The sequence below is a fragment of the Chlorella variabilis genome, assembly GCF_000147415.1.
Source record: "Chlorella variabilis unplaced genomic scaffold CHLNCscaffold_2, whole genome shotgun sequence".
NCBI classification, from domain to species: Eukaryota; Viridiplantae; Chlorophyta; class Trebouxiophyceae; order Chlorellales; family Chlorellaceae; genus Chlorella; species Chlorella variabilis.
Window position 1 is genome coordinate 1,490,504 of NW_005435086.1, and position 10,119 is coordinate 1,500,622.

At 69.0% G+C, this 10,119-nt stretch overlaps 5 protein-coding genes across 5 annotated transcripts in view; 3 read left to right on the forward strand and 2 right to left on the reverse strand.

The window, feature by feature from the left end:
* Positions 1-2,311, forward strand: part of CHLNCDRAFT_137938 (hypothetical protein) — a gene marked incomplete at both ends in the record, with an annotated part of 7,328 nt that extends 5,017 nt beyond the window's left edge. The window contains 4 exons of the mRNA XM_005851166.1: positions 117-242; positions 477-1,583; positions 1,795-1,924; positions 2,193-2,311. Coding sequence (XP_005851228.1) covers positions 117-242; positions 477-1,583; positions 1,795-1,924; positions 2,193-2,311 — 1,482 coding nt within the window. The remainder of the gene's footprint in view (positions 1-116; positions 243-476; positions 1,584-1,794; positions 1,925-2,192) is intronic.
* Positions 2,312-3,672: 1,361 nt separating this feature from the next.
* On the forward strand, positions 3,673-5,394 carry CHLNCDRAFT_137939 (hypothetical protein; the record flags this gene model as incomplete). The annotated part of the gene is made up of 3 exons (XM_005851167.1): positions 3,673-4,028; positions 4,145-4,247; positions 4,360-5,394. The coding sequence occupies 3 exons, from the start codon at positions 3,673-3,675 to the stop codon at positions 5,392-5,394; spliced, it is 1,494 nt and encodes a 497-aa protein (XP_005851229.1).
* Positions 5,395-5,737: 343 nt separating this feature from the next.
* CHLNCDRAFT_137940 (hypothetical protein) lies at positions 5,738-7,048 on the reverse strand (the record flags this gene model as incomplete). Its single annotated transcript, XM_005851458.1, has 3 exons — positions 5,738-6,026; positions 6,230-6,615; positions 6,752-7,048. 3 exons carry the CDS (start codon positions 7,046-7,048, stop codon positions 5,738-5,740), a joined length of 972 nt encoding a protein of 323 aa, XP_005851520.1.
* Positions 7,049-7,656: 608 nt separating this feature from the next.
* On the forward strand, positions 7,657-8,613 carry CHLNCDRAFT_13222 (hypothetical protein; the record flags this gene model as incomplete). Its single annotated transcript, XM_005851168.1, has 4 exons — positions 7,657-7,775; positions 7,955-8,037; positions 8,155-8,336; positions 8,461-8,613. Coding segments are annotated over 4 exons (537 nt in total), but the record flags the coding sequence as incomplete, so codon positions are not given.
* A 1,164-nt stretch (positions 8,614-9,777) lies between these two features.
* Positions 9,778-10,119, reverse strand: part of CHLNCDRAFT_18991 (hypothetical protein) — a gene marked incomplete at both ends in the record, with an annotated part of 1,200 nt that continues 858 nt past the window's right edge. Inside the window, one exon of the mRNA XM_005851459.1 lies at positions 9,778-9,928. Coding sequence (XP_005851521.1) covers positions 9,778-9,928 — 151 coding nt within the window. The remainder of the gene's footprint in view (positions 9,929-10,119) is intronic.

Genomic DNA, 10,119 nt, shown 5'->3' on the forward strand with positions numbered 1-10,119 from the left:
CTGGCTTGTTGTCCCGGGCCCGCTCCCTGCTCCCCGCTCCCTGCTCCCTGCTCCTGCCCCCGACCCCTGGACCTGCCTCCCTGCCCGCCTCCCTCCCTCCCCACCTGCCCCCTCAGGCCATGGCTGAGGCGTTTGGCAAGAAGCGGCGGGAGGGCAAGGCGCAGCTGCACAGCTCCGGCTTTGGCGGCAGCGGCTTCAAGTTTGACGCCAGCGAGGACAATGCGGTGAAGGCGTACAAGAAGGTGGGTGGGTGGGGTGCTGGGCCGGGGGGTGGCGGCGCGCGCGCGTGTGTGTGTGTGTGTATACATGTGTGTATGTGTGTGTGTGAGCCCAGGGCGCTGCCAGGTCAACGTGGTGGTGGGGAAGCCGTGCCGGCCGGACTGTGCTCAACACCCTTGCCCCTCCTCCCTGCGTGGCCCCCGCCGACCCGCGCTCCCTTGCGCACGCCCATGTGCTCCCGCCTCCTGCTGCTGCAGTCTGTGGTGAAGCAGACGCTCAAGGCGCAGGGCGAGGAGGGGGAAGAGTCTGAGTCTGAGGACGATGGAGAGATTCGGGAGGTGTTGGGGGGCAAGCAGGCGGCGGTGCCCACCCCGCCGCCACCCTCGGCGGCCGAGGCGCAGGCCCAGCTGCTGCAGCAGCAGCTGCTCAAGCAGCAGGCGGCCGCCGCGGCCGCCGCGCCAGCCGGAGCGCCGCCGCCCGTCAACCCGCTGCAGCAGATTGGGATCACAGAGGAGCAGCTGGCGGCGATGCCGCCAGAGGTGCAGGCACGGGTCAAGGCGGCACAGGCGCTGGCCTCCAAGCTGGCTTCGCAGGGCCCGCCGGCGGCGCCCCTGGTCCCGCCGCCAGTACCGCAGATCCCGGCGGGCGGCATCACGGCGCTCAGCGCGCTGGCGGCCGCCTGGCAGCCCGGCATGCCGCTGCCGGGCACAGTCCCGGGCGCCATGCTGCCTGGAGCGGTTCCGGCAGCGGCGGCGCAGCCCGCAGCAGTAGCAGCAGCAGCAGCAACGTCGTCGGTGACGTCCACGGCGGCTGGTGCCACATGGCAGCCGGCGGCGCAGCCGCCGCCGCCGCCTGGCAGCCCTCCACCGCCAGAGAACCCGATCCTCGCTGCGGCACAGGCGGCGGCGCGGCGGCTGGGCAAGGAGGCGGGCATTCCCACCACAGCCTACGTCTCGCAGCAGCAGCAGCAGCAGATGGCCCCTGGCATGGCTGGCATGGCTGGCATGGTTGGCATGCAGCAGCAGCAGATGGGCATGCCAGGCGTGCTGGCGCCTGGCAGCGTGCCGCAGCTGCCGCCGTCGCTCGCGGCCCAGATGCTGCCGCCAGGCGGCGGGCCGATGCAGCTGCCGATGCAGCTGCCGATGCAGCCGCCCGCGCTGCCCGGCGCCGTGCCGCAGCTGCCGCCGTCGCTCGCGGCGCAGATGCTGCCGCCTGGTGGCGGCATGATGCAGCTGCCGATGCAGCCGCCCGGGCTGCCCGGCGGCGTGGCTGGGCAGGTGGCGCAGCCCCCCGTGCCCACCCCATCGAAGCACTTTGAGACCGAGCTGGAGATCAACGACTTCCCGCAGCACGCGCGCTGGAAGGTGGGTGGGTGCGGGCGTGGGGTGGGTGGGTGGATGGCACCGTGGGGCGCCGGAGGCGCCCGGTGCACTTCGCAGCTCAGGCCTGTGCTCAGGCCGCAGGCTGCCACCTTCTCGCGTGCCTTCAGCCTCCCTCCCTCAGCTCGCCGCACACCCTCACTTACCCCTCCCCTCCCTGCCCATGCCCTCCCTGCCCATGCCGCCCCGGCCGCAGGTCACCCACCGCGAGACGATCCGCGACATGGGCGAGCTGGGCGCCGCCGTCATCGTCAAGGGCAAGTACTACAAGCTGGGCACGGCGCCGGGGCCGCTGGACGAGCGCAAGCTGTACCTGCACATAGAAGGTGCGGCGGCAGGGCACGCGCGCGCGTGTGTGGCCTCGAGTGCTGTGTGTGTGTTGGTGGAGGAGGGGCATGCACAGGGAAGCAGGGTTGGCAGCTGTGCACACTGGGCGCTGCGGGGCGTCCCCGCCGCCTGCCGTGGTTGTGCCCCGCCGCACCCCCACGCATGCGCACACGCCCTCGACTGTCCAGCCACCAGCCTCGGATGCATCCACCCAGCCCCTCCCTTCACCCCTCACCTCACCCCACCCACCCCACCCCCCGCCTGCAGGCCCCACCGCGGAGGTCGTGAAGCGCGCCAAGCAGGAGATCAAGCGGCTGCTGGAGGAGTTCACGGAGAAGGCGATGCGGCGGGAGACGCCCGCGGCGGGGCGCTACTCGGTCGTCTGATGGCGGCGGCCGGCCGCCGGCCCGCCGCGCCGCCACGTGTATCACCAGGTGAGAGCAGCGCCTGGTGCTCGCTGTGCGCGGCGAGCGCCTGGCGGCAGCGGCGGCGGCGGCGGGCTGCAGAGCCGGGACCGGGAGCGACCCTGCCCGCCCCCGCCCCTGGCTCCGCCCTGCTCCTGCAGCGGCAGCAGTTTTGCAGCGTGCGCCGCCGCGCCGCGGTGGGCATTGATAGATATACCCCATGTGGCGCCACCCGGCGGCAGCCCGCCTGCCTGCCTGGCATGGCGCGCCCGCTGCCTGCACCCGCGCTGCGGCGCAAGTAAGCCCCCCGGGTCACTGTGCTTGGGTGCACCTGGCTTGCCTGGGGTTGCCATGCCTGGCCCCTGCTGTGCTCTCATGCACAGCACGCAGCAGCAAGGCAGCTGAGCTGCCACAGGCCTTCATCGCACCTGGTCTGCTGGCGCCTGCTGCCTTGCTTGCTTGCTCTCAGGGAAAAGGCTGCGCACCCCGGCGGCTCGCCCGCCCCATCCGTGCACACCCGCTCCCCAAGCTGGCTGCATAGCGCAGCCCAGCGCTGGGCCAGCCCGGCAGCTGCTGCCCCGTGCCAGCCGTTTCCGGGAGCACTGGCCAGAGCTTGTTGCCGATCCCTTGGCCCAGCAGCTCTGACCTGCACCTGCGTTTGCCTTCCTCGCTGTTGCAGGCGCGAGCGCTTGCACCTTGCAAGCCAGGCCCAGGCACCGACGCGGCGCACGAGAGCTGCCTTCCACTGCTCCTTCTCTCTGCTGCTCGCTCTGCTCCCCCTCCCTGTTCCGTGTACCTGCATTCGATTTCATCTGAAGTGTGACGCGTGTTCCCACTGATCCTGCAACTTGTAATTGCTGGCATAGCTGGAAAGACAGGCGTGGCCGCTGCAGCCGCCGTCGGCTGGGTGGGATCAACCCGAGGTAGTGCGGACTTGGGTCCACGCCACAAGCTGCGCATTGTTCTGCTGCTCGAATTGAGCAAGCACTCAATGCAAATGTGGCCGCAGAGAGAGTTGCAAGCCACAACCATGGTGACGCCACCGCCGCCAGCTCAGGGGGCTTGTTGTGCCTCTGAGAGCTAGGACCCCTGGGCTCCGCAAGCTGTCCTCTTCAGACTGCACCATGCAAATGAGGCCGTCTGGGCTGTAGCTGCGCACCAGGCGCTTCAAACACCGCAGGCCTGCTCTCGCTCAACCTTGGCTGCTGCAGCTGTTCCCAGCAAGCCTCTGCACAGCCGTGTAGGCTGCCTAAGCCGCTGCAGCAGCGTTGGGGGTTCCCAGCGAGTGGGGCACTCGTGCAGCCCACAAGACCAAATCCCCCTGGCTTGCTGACACACACACGATGCTGCCCGAGCTGGAGGGGCTGCTGCTGCAGCAGCACAGCACCTCGGAGGTGCCGCCGCCATCGTCGGGCGTGCTGACCCGCCAGCGCTTGCAGCGCCAGTCCAGCCTGGACCTGCCGCCGCTGCCCCCCACGCAACAGCGCGATGAAGGGCTGGGGCTGGCCCGCCAGCTCAGCCTATCGGCGCCAGCGGCGAGCGCGGCAGGCTCGCAGGCTCCAGCAAACGGCGGCGCCCGCAAGCGCGCCGCCGGAGGGCGTCCCAAGGCTGCCAAGGTGGATCTCGCCTCGCTGCCAGACGAGGAGCGCAGGCTGGAGCAGCGCAAGGAGAAGAACCGCGCGACGGCGGCGGCCTCCAGGTGTGCGGGGCGCGGTTGGCAGACAGAGGTCAGTTTAGCCTAAGATGCAGCCTGAGCTGATGTGCGGTGACCACGACTCCAGCTGGGTGCGACCTCCCTCGCCCCCATCCATGCAGGCAGCGACGCCTGGACCGTGTGGCTGCCCTGGAGGCGCGCGTCGCGGAGCTGGAGGGGGAGAACGATGCGCTGCGGCGCCTGCTGGCCGCCCACAGCATACAGGTGGGCGGCAGGGGGGCATGCGTGGGTGAGACATGCGTCGCCGCTCTGCCCCGCAACAGGCACGTGATCCAAGGCAGCCGAAGCGGCCCGCCGCCCTGCTCGCCCCACGCAGGCGCCTGCGCCCGCTGGCTCTGCCGACCAACGCCAGCCTGGAGCCCCTCTGCCCAGCTGTGATGCTGACACAACCTCTGGACCCGCACCAGCGCCGCTCGGTCCCTCAGAGCAGGTCTGCCAGGCGGCCGCCTTCATGGCACTGTCCCGCCACACCTCGCTGCCCGGCGGCGGCGCCGCGCCTGCCTCCGCAGCCCATGTGCCAGCAGCTCCCGCAGTACCGCCCGCATCACACGTGTCGGCCCTGGCCGTCTCGGCAGCTGCGGCGGCCGCTGCGTCGGACCTGGCGGCAGAGCTGGGGCTGGGCCCTGTGGCGGCTCCCGGGCTGGGCCCCCTGGACCAGCAGCAGCCCTTCCACCAGCCGCAGCCGTCAACGGCGGTCACGGCACCGGCAGCGGCGGCAGTCGATGAGGAGGCTGACACCTGCAGCATCAACTCCCCGCTGCCCCAGGCCCCGCATGGGCTGGCCGGTGGCGTGCTGCTGTGGCCGCGGCAGGGCGAGGCGCCGGGGCATGCGCTGCCACAGCCTCTTCAGCCCACACTGGGCGCCAGCGCGGCAATCAGGGCAGGGGACGTTGAGGCAGAGGCCGCTCAGCGCCGTGGCGCCGCAGCTGCCGTGCTGGCTGCGATGGGTCGGGAGCAGAAGGCGCAGTTCCTGCAGCGCCTGCAGCAGCTGCGCCCAGAGCTGTCAGGCCTGGCGGGCAGCCTGCTGACTTCACTGACGGCGCCTCAGGCTAAACATATGGCGCAACAGGCTGGCGACGATGGAACCGCCGGTATGGATGCTGCACCTGCCGCTGGCTGGCCCGTCGCCGCCGTTGCTCAAGAGCACGAGCTGCTGTCACAGGCGGCCGCAGCTGCCGCTGCGGGCGGCATCGCTGGCTGGCAGTTGGGCTTGGGATCCTTGCCTCTGGCTGCGGCACTTGCCACCCCTCCCGGGGCTCGCACCGGCCTGACGCCACCTCGGCTGTCAGCGGGTGCTGCCGCCGCCCTGCTCGCCTCCCCCCAGCCGCTGCTCAACCTGTTCAGCCCCTGAACGGCTCAACAACAAACCCACAATCCCTGTATGCTTAATTTTGTATGTGCATCACACAGTAAGCCTCCCACAATAAGCCTGCCTAGTAATCCTGCCCATGAATCCTGCCTGGCCCCCAACACACTTAGCTGCTTTGTTTTGCCCCAATTTTCCCTTGCGAACCACTTTCCTTTCTTCTTTTTTTGTCTCCCTTTCCGTCTCCCTTTCCAAATTCAGCATTACACACGGTCTGTTTTTTCCATCTCTGAGCGGGAGAGAAATCACAACAGAGAATGCAACAGAAAGCAACATGAAGAAACAGAGGGGACATATGGAAAGCAGCTGCGCCGCCTGCCGCATGGGATCACAGCGCTGTGGCCCGCACGTCGCCCACGCCAGGCGCGCTGCCCAGGCTGGGCCACGCGGCCCTGTGCACAAACACCGCCACGGCTCCCGCCTCTGCCGCCTCCACCTTCAGCCGCTGGAAGCCCGCCTGCGCCAGCAGGTCGGCGGTGGCGGCATCCTGGGTGGACCCTCCCGTGCCCACCACCACCACCTTGGCGTCCAAGATCTCGAACTCCAGCCCCCGCAGCACCTCCAGCTCCGCCCCCGCCACATTGATGGACAGCAGGTCGATGGAGGAGAGGGAGAACCTGGGGACAGGGAGGCAGGCACCGCGCCGCGGCAGAGGTGGCTGCGGTGAGCACCGCCAGCGCAGCCGCACGCGGCAGCCGGGGACTCCACCACGCCGCCCCAAGCACACGGCACGGGGCAGCGGCAGAGCCGCAGGCAAGATGCCCTGCTGGAGGGCAGGGAGCCAGGCAGAGCAGAGGCAGGCGCAGGCGGCCGGCCTCACTTGTCCAGCAGAAACTGCAGCGGGGTGCACTGCACGCGCGGCAGGCCGTCGGCGCCCTGCTGCGCCCGCTGCGCCTCGTCCGCCAGCAGCTCGAACACGGCGCCGCCCCGCCCCGCACGGTTCGCCCAGCGCGCGGCGCCAAACTCGCGGCACGCCGCCGCGTGGAGGCAGATGGCGTCGGGGCGGTTGCGTGCCAGGCGCGCGTACAGCTCGGGGTGGCCCTCCACCAGCACCCCCCGCCACCCGGCCGCCTGCTCCAGCCACAGGCTGGCGCTGCGGGCCAGGCCGTCGCCCGCGCCCACCTCCAGGAAGAAGCCGCGGGTCGTGTTGAAGAACAGGTGGCGCTGCAGCCAGGCCTCGAGGGCCGGCGGCGAGGGCAGGGGCACCTGCACGCCAGGCGGGCGCCAGGTGGCACACATGGGGAGGGGCTGAGGGAGGGCGCAGGGCAGTGCTGCTGTCACAGGGCGCAGGCCGGCGTGGCAGGCCAGGGCGGCCCCGTGACCCGCAGCCCGCCCGGCTCACCGAGGCATTGATGGCGCCGCCCTGCGTCAGCTGCGGGCTGTTGGCGGGCCGCACCGCGGCGCCCAGCCAGAAGGGCAGCTGCATGGTGACGGCGGCCCGGGGCGCGCCCTTCCACCGCACCGCCGCGCTGCGCCGCCTGGACACCTGGCCAACGCCCAGGTCAAGCGTGAAGCGGCCGGTGGTGAGGAGGATGAGGCCCAGCAAGATGGCTGCAGCGCCCGCCACCTGCCCCCACGGCCACCCCCTCGCCTCCTCCTCCTCCTTGGGCAGGCGCACGGCTTGCATGAGGGGCGGCATGGGTGCTCCTGAACCTGCACTGAGGCGCAGCAGGGGGCACAAGCATGCTGGCAGGTGGAGCGCCTGGGGCTGGCAGGCGGTGGCGAGCAGGCGGGCGGGAGCCCTGGGAAGGAGGAGGGACACAGGGGGTGGCTGGTGCGCTCAACGCGCATGGACGCTGAGCACGTTTGCAGCACGTTTGCAGCACACGCGTGCTCTCACCGCAGCGACCTGCAAAGTTCAGAGGTGCAGCCAACGCGGCCTCGGATGGCCTGTATGAAGAACAAAGAGTGCTAAGAGGCTGACGAGCAAAGCGATGGGTGCGAATGGGCCAGGCCTGGCCAGGCGGCGACAGCCTGGCGGCGCCGGGGCGGAGCCCTTCTGTCCAGCCCCATGTCAGCTTGGTGCCACAGGACATGGCTCGAATCCCATCGAAATTCATGGAGGAAGCGACTGCATCTGGAGAAATGCCATCACACAGCTGGGGGTCGGAGAGCTGCCAGCAGGCGAGCCGTAGTTCTGCAAAATCTACAGGTGCTTCTCCAAACCCAAATCGTTTTCCTACAAGATTTCCTTCTCCTTCAACACTCTCGCTAAAATCCATGAAAGCCGCCCGCTACTCGGCCTGCGGCCCCCCCTCTGTGTTGCGCCTGGTCACTGACGAGCCCGTCCCTTGCCGCAAACGGGGTGAATGCTTGGTGCGAGTGGAAACCGCTGCGGTGAACCGCCTGGAGGTGAAGGCGAGAGGGTGGGTCGGCAGCCATGTCGGCCCGCTCCCTTTCTGCTCCTTTGAACCTCAGGAGCGCTGGAATCTGTCCTTGGGTAGCAGCACATGCATTAGAGCTTGGGTGCAGTGCGCCGGCTCTGGCCCCGCCCCGCCGACACTGCCGCTGCCGCTCAAGGCTCAAAGCTGCCCAACACGTGCAGGGGCGCCCTGCCGCGGCTGATGATCAAGCTGCCGCAGGTGCCTGGCGGCGACATGGCGGGCGTGGTGGTGGAGGCCGACGAGGGTAAGGCGCCTGCCAAGGCGACCCCTCGCTGCCTGCGCCACACTGCCGGCTGCCTCGTGCCGTGCTCACTGCAGCCTCTCTGCCTGCGTGACATGTATATGGATGTATATGGTGCAGGTTCTGCCTTCCGCCCAGGCAGCCAGGTGATGGCCCTGACAGACGGCTTCCAGCCCAACACCCGTCACGGCACGTTTGCTGAGCTGGTGTCGGTGCCAGTGGACCAGCTGGCCGCCATGCCGCCCGGGCTGAGCTTCGAGGAGGGTGCATCCCTGCCGCTGGTGTCCCTGACGGCGCATCAGGTGGGGCGTGATGTGCGGGGGCCCTCACCCTGCTCCACAGGAGGCAATGCCAGGATGGATGCAGCGAACAGTGCAGCGTCACCTGGCCGGATGCACCCCCGCCTTGTGTTCCTCCGCCCTGCAGGCGCTGGAGGCCGGCGAGGTGCGGAAGGGCCAGCGCCTGCTGGTGCACGCCGGCGCCGGCGGCGTGGGCAGCGCAGCAATCCAGCTGGCCAAGGCCAGGGGCATGCACGTCACCACCACCTGCTCCGCGGCCAACGCCGACTTTGTGAAGCAGGTGGGTGCACTGTGGGGGCAGGACCGGGGGAAGGAGCTGGTGCACAGGAGGCATCCACAGCTGTACCGGCAGCTGCCGCCCCCACGGGGCGCTCCACATGCCCTGGAACCCCACCCTGCCTGCGCTGCTGCCTGCCCCCACCCGCAGCTGGGCGCCGACGAGGTGGTCGACTACCGGGAGCAGCGGTTCGAGGAGGTGCTCAAAGGGCGGCCGTTTGACCTGGTCATCGACACAGTGGGGGATGATTATGAGCCGCGCAGGTGGGGATGGGGCCAGGTGTGCTGTGCTGGGGGACTGGGCATCCTCTCTGCCCCTCGCACCGACCCCATCCTGCACTCTCTGGCCCGCTGGCTGCCTGCCTGCCGCGCTGCAGCCTGGGGCTGGTGGGCAAGTACGGCACCTTTGTGTCGCTGCTGGCGGGCAAGGCCGTTTTTATGCCGGTGGTCAAGGGCTACGTGAGGAGCTTCCTGGGCCTGGGCCCGCGCTACAAGGTGGTGTCGGTGGCGCCCAACGGGCGCCAGCTGGCGGAGCTGGCCAAGCTGGCCGCTGCGGGCACCCTGAAGCCCATCGTGCACAGCGTGCTGCCGCTGGAGAGGGCCAGGTGGGGCGTGGAGGGGTGCAGCGGGATGTGGCTGCGCATGTAGCACCGTGCATCAGCTGCAGCAGGTCATCACAGCACCGAGGCCTTCATGCCCGCCCATGCTGCAGCGAGGCGCACGAGCAGGTGGAGAGCAAGCACACCCGGGGCAAGGTGGTGGTGCGGATCAGGGCTGCCGCGGACAGGGCAGAGGAGTGAGGGGCGCATCGACAGGACACAAGGGCCCCCAGATGCATGAACACACCAGCCGCTTGGGGCTTGGCCATACTATTTTTTTTATTTTGTGTTGTTGGTATTATTGCAAATGCACCATACGCCCACTTCCCTCTGCTTCAGCTGTATCAGTACAGGTGCAACCACCAAGGTCCCACTTTGTTCACTTGTTTGTACTAAATAGCAACCACCTCTTAACCCACTTGTTTCCTCTCTCCCATTTTGACAACGTACTATGGGCTTACTGTTTCCCTCATTCCTGCATGCTGGTGCACACGTTTAGAGATCACATACGTATTGTTGATAGGTTTGGCAAGTGTTAGCTGCTGCAGGGTGCCGGCGCCTCACGTGCTTCAATCTTGCTGCCGGCTGGGCACCGTCGTGGGCAGCGCAAAGTGATCCACCAGCTGGAAGCTGCCCGGCTCGTTGGGGCCCGAGCCCTTGCGCTTCTGGATGACGCCGTGGTGCACGGCGAAGCGGCCGCTGGCCTGGTCGGCAAGGTAGCTGCACCGCAAGGCAGGCAGGCAGGCAGTGTGCGGGTGAGCGGCAGGCAGGCAGTTGGCGCGGGTGAGCGGCAGCAAGCGCAATGCGCAAGCACAGCACTTGGCCATACTCTGCCAGGGAGCTGGGGAGCCTCAGGGGTGCCCTGCTGCCACTGCTGCCGCTGCGCCTCGCCCGCCTCCCCTGGCAGCGAA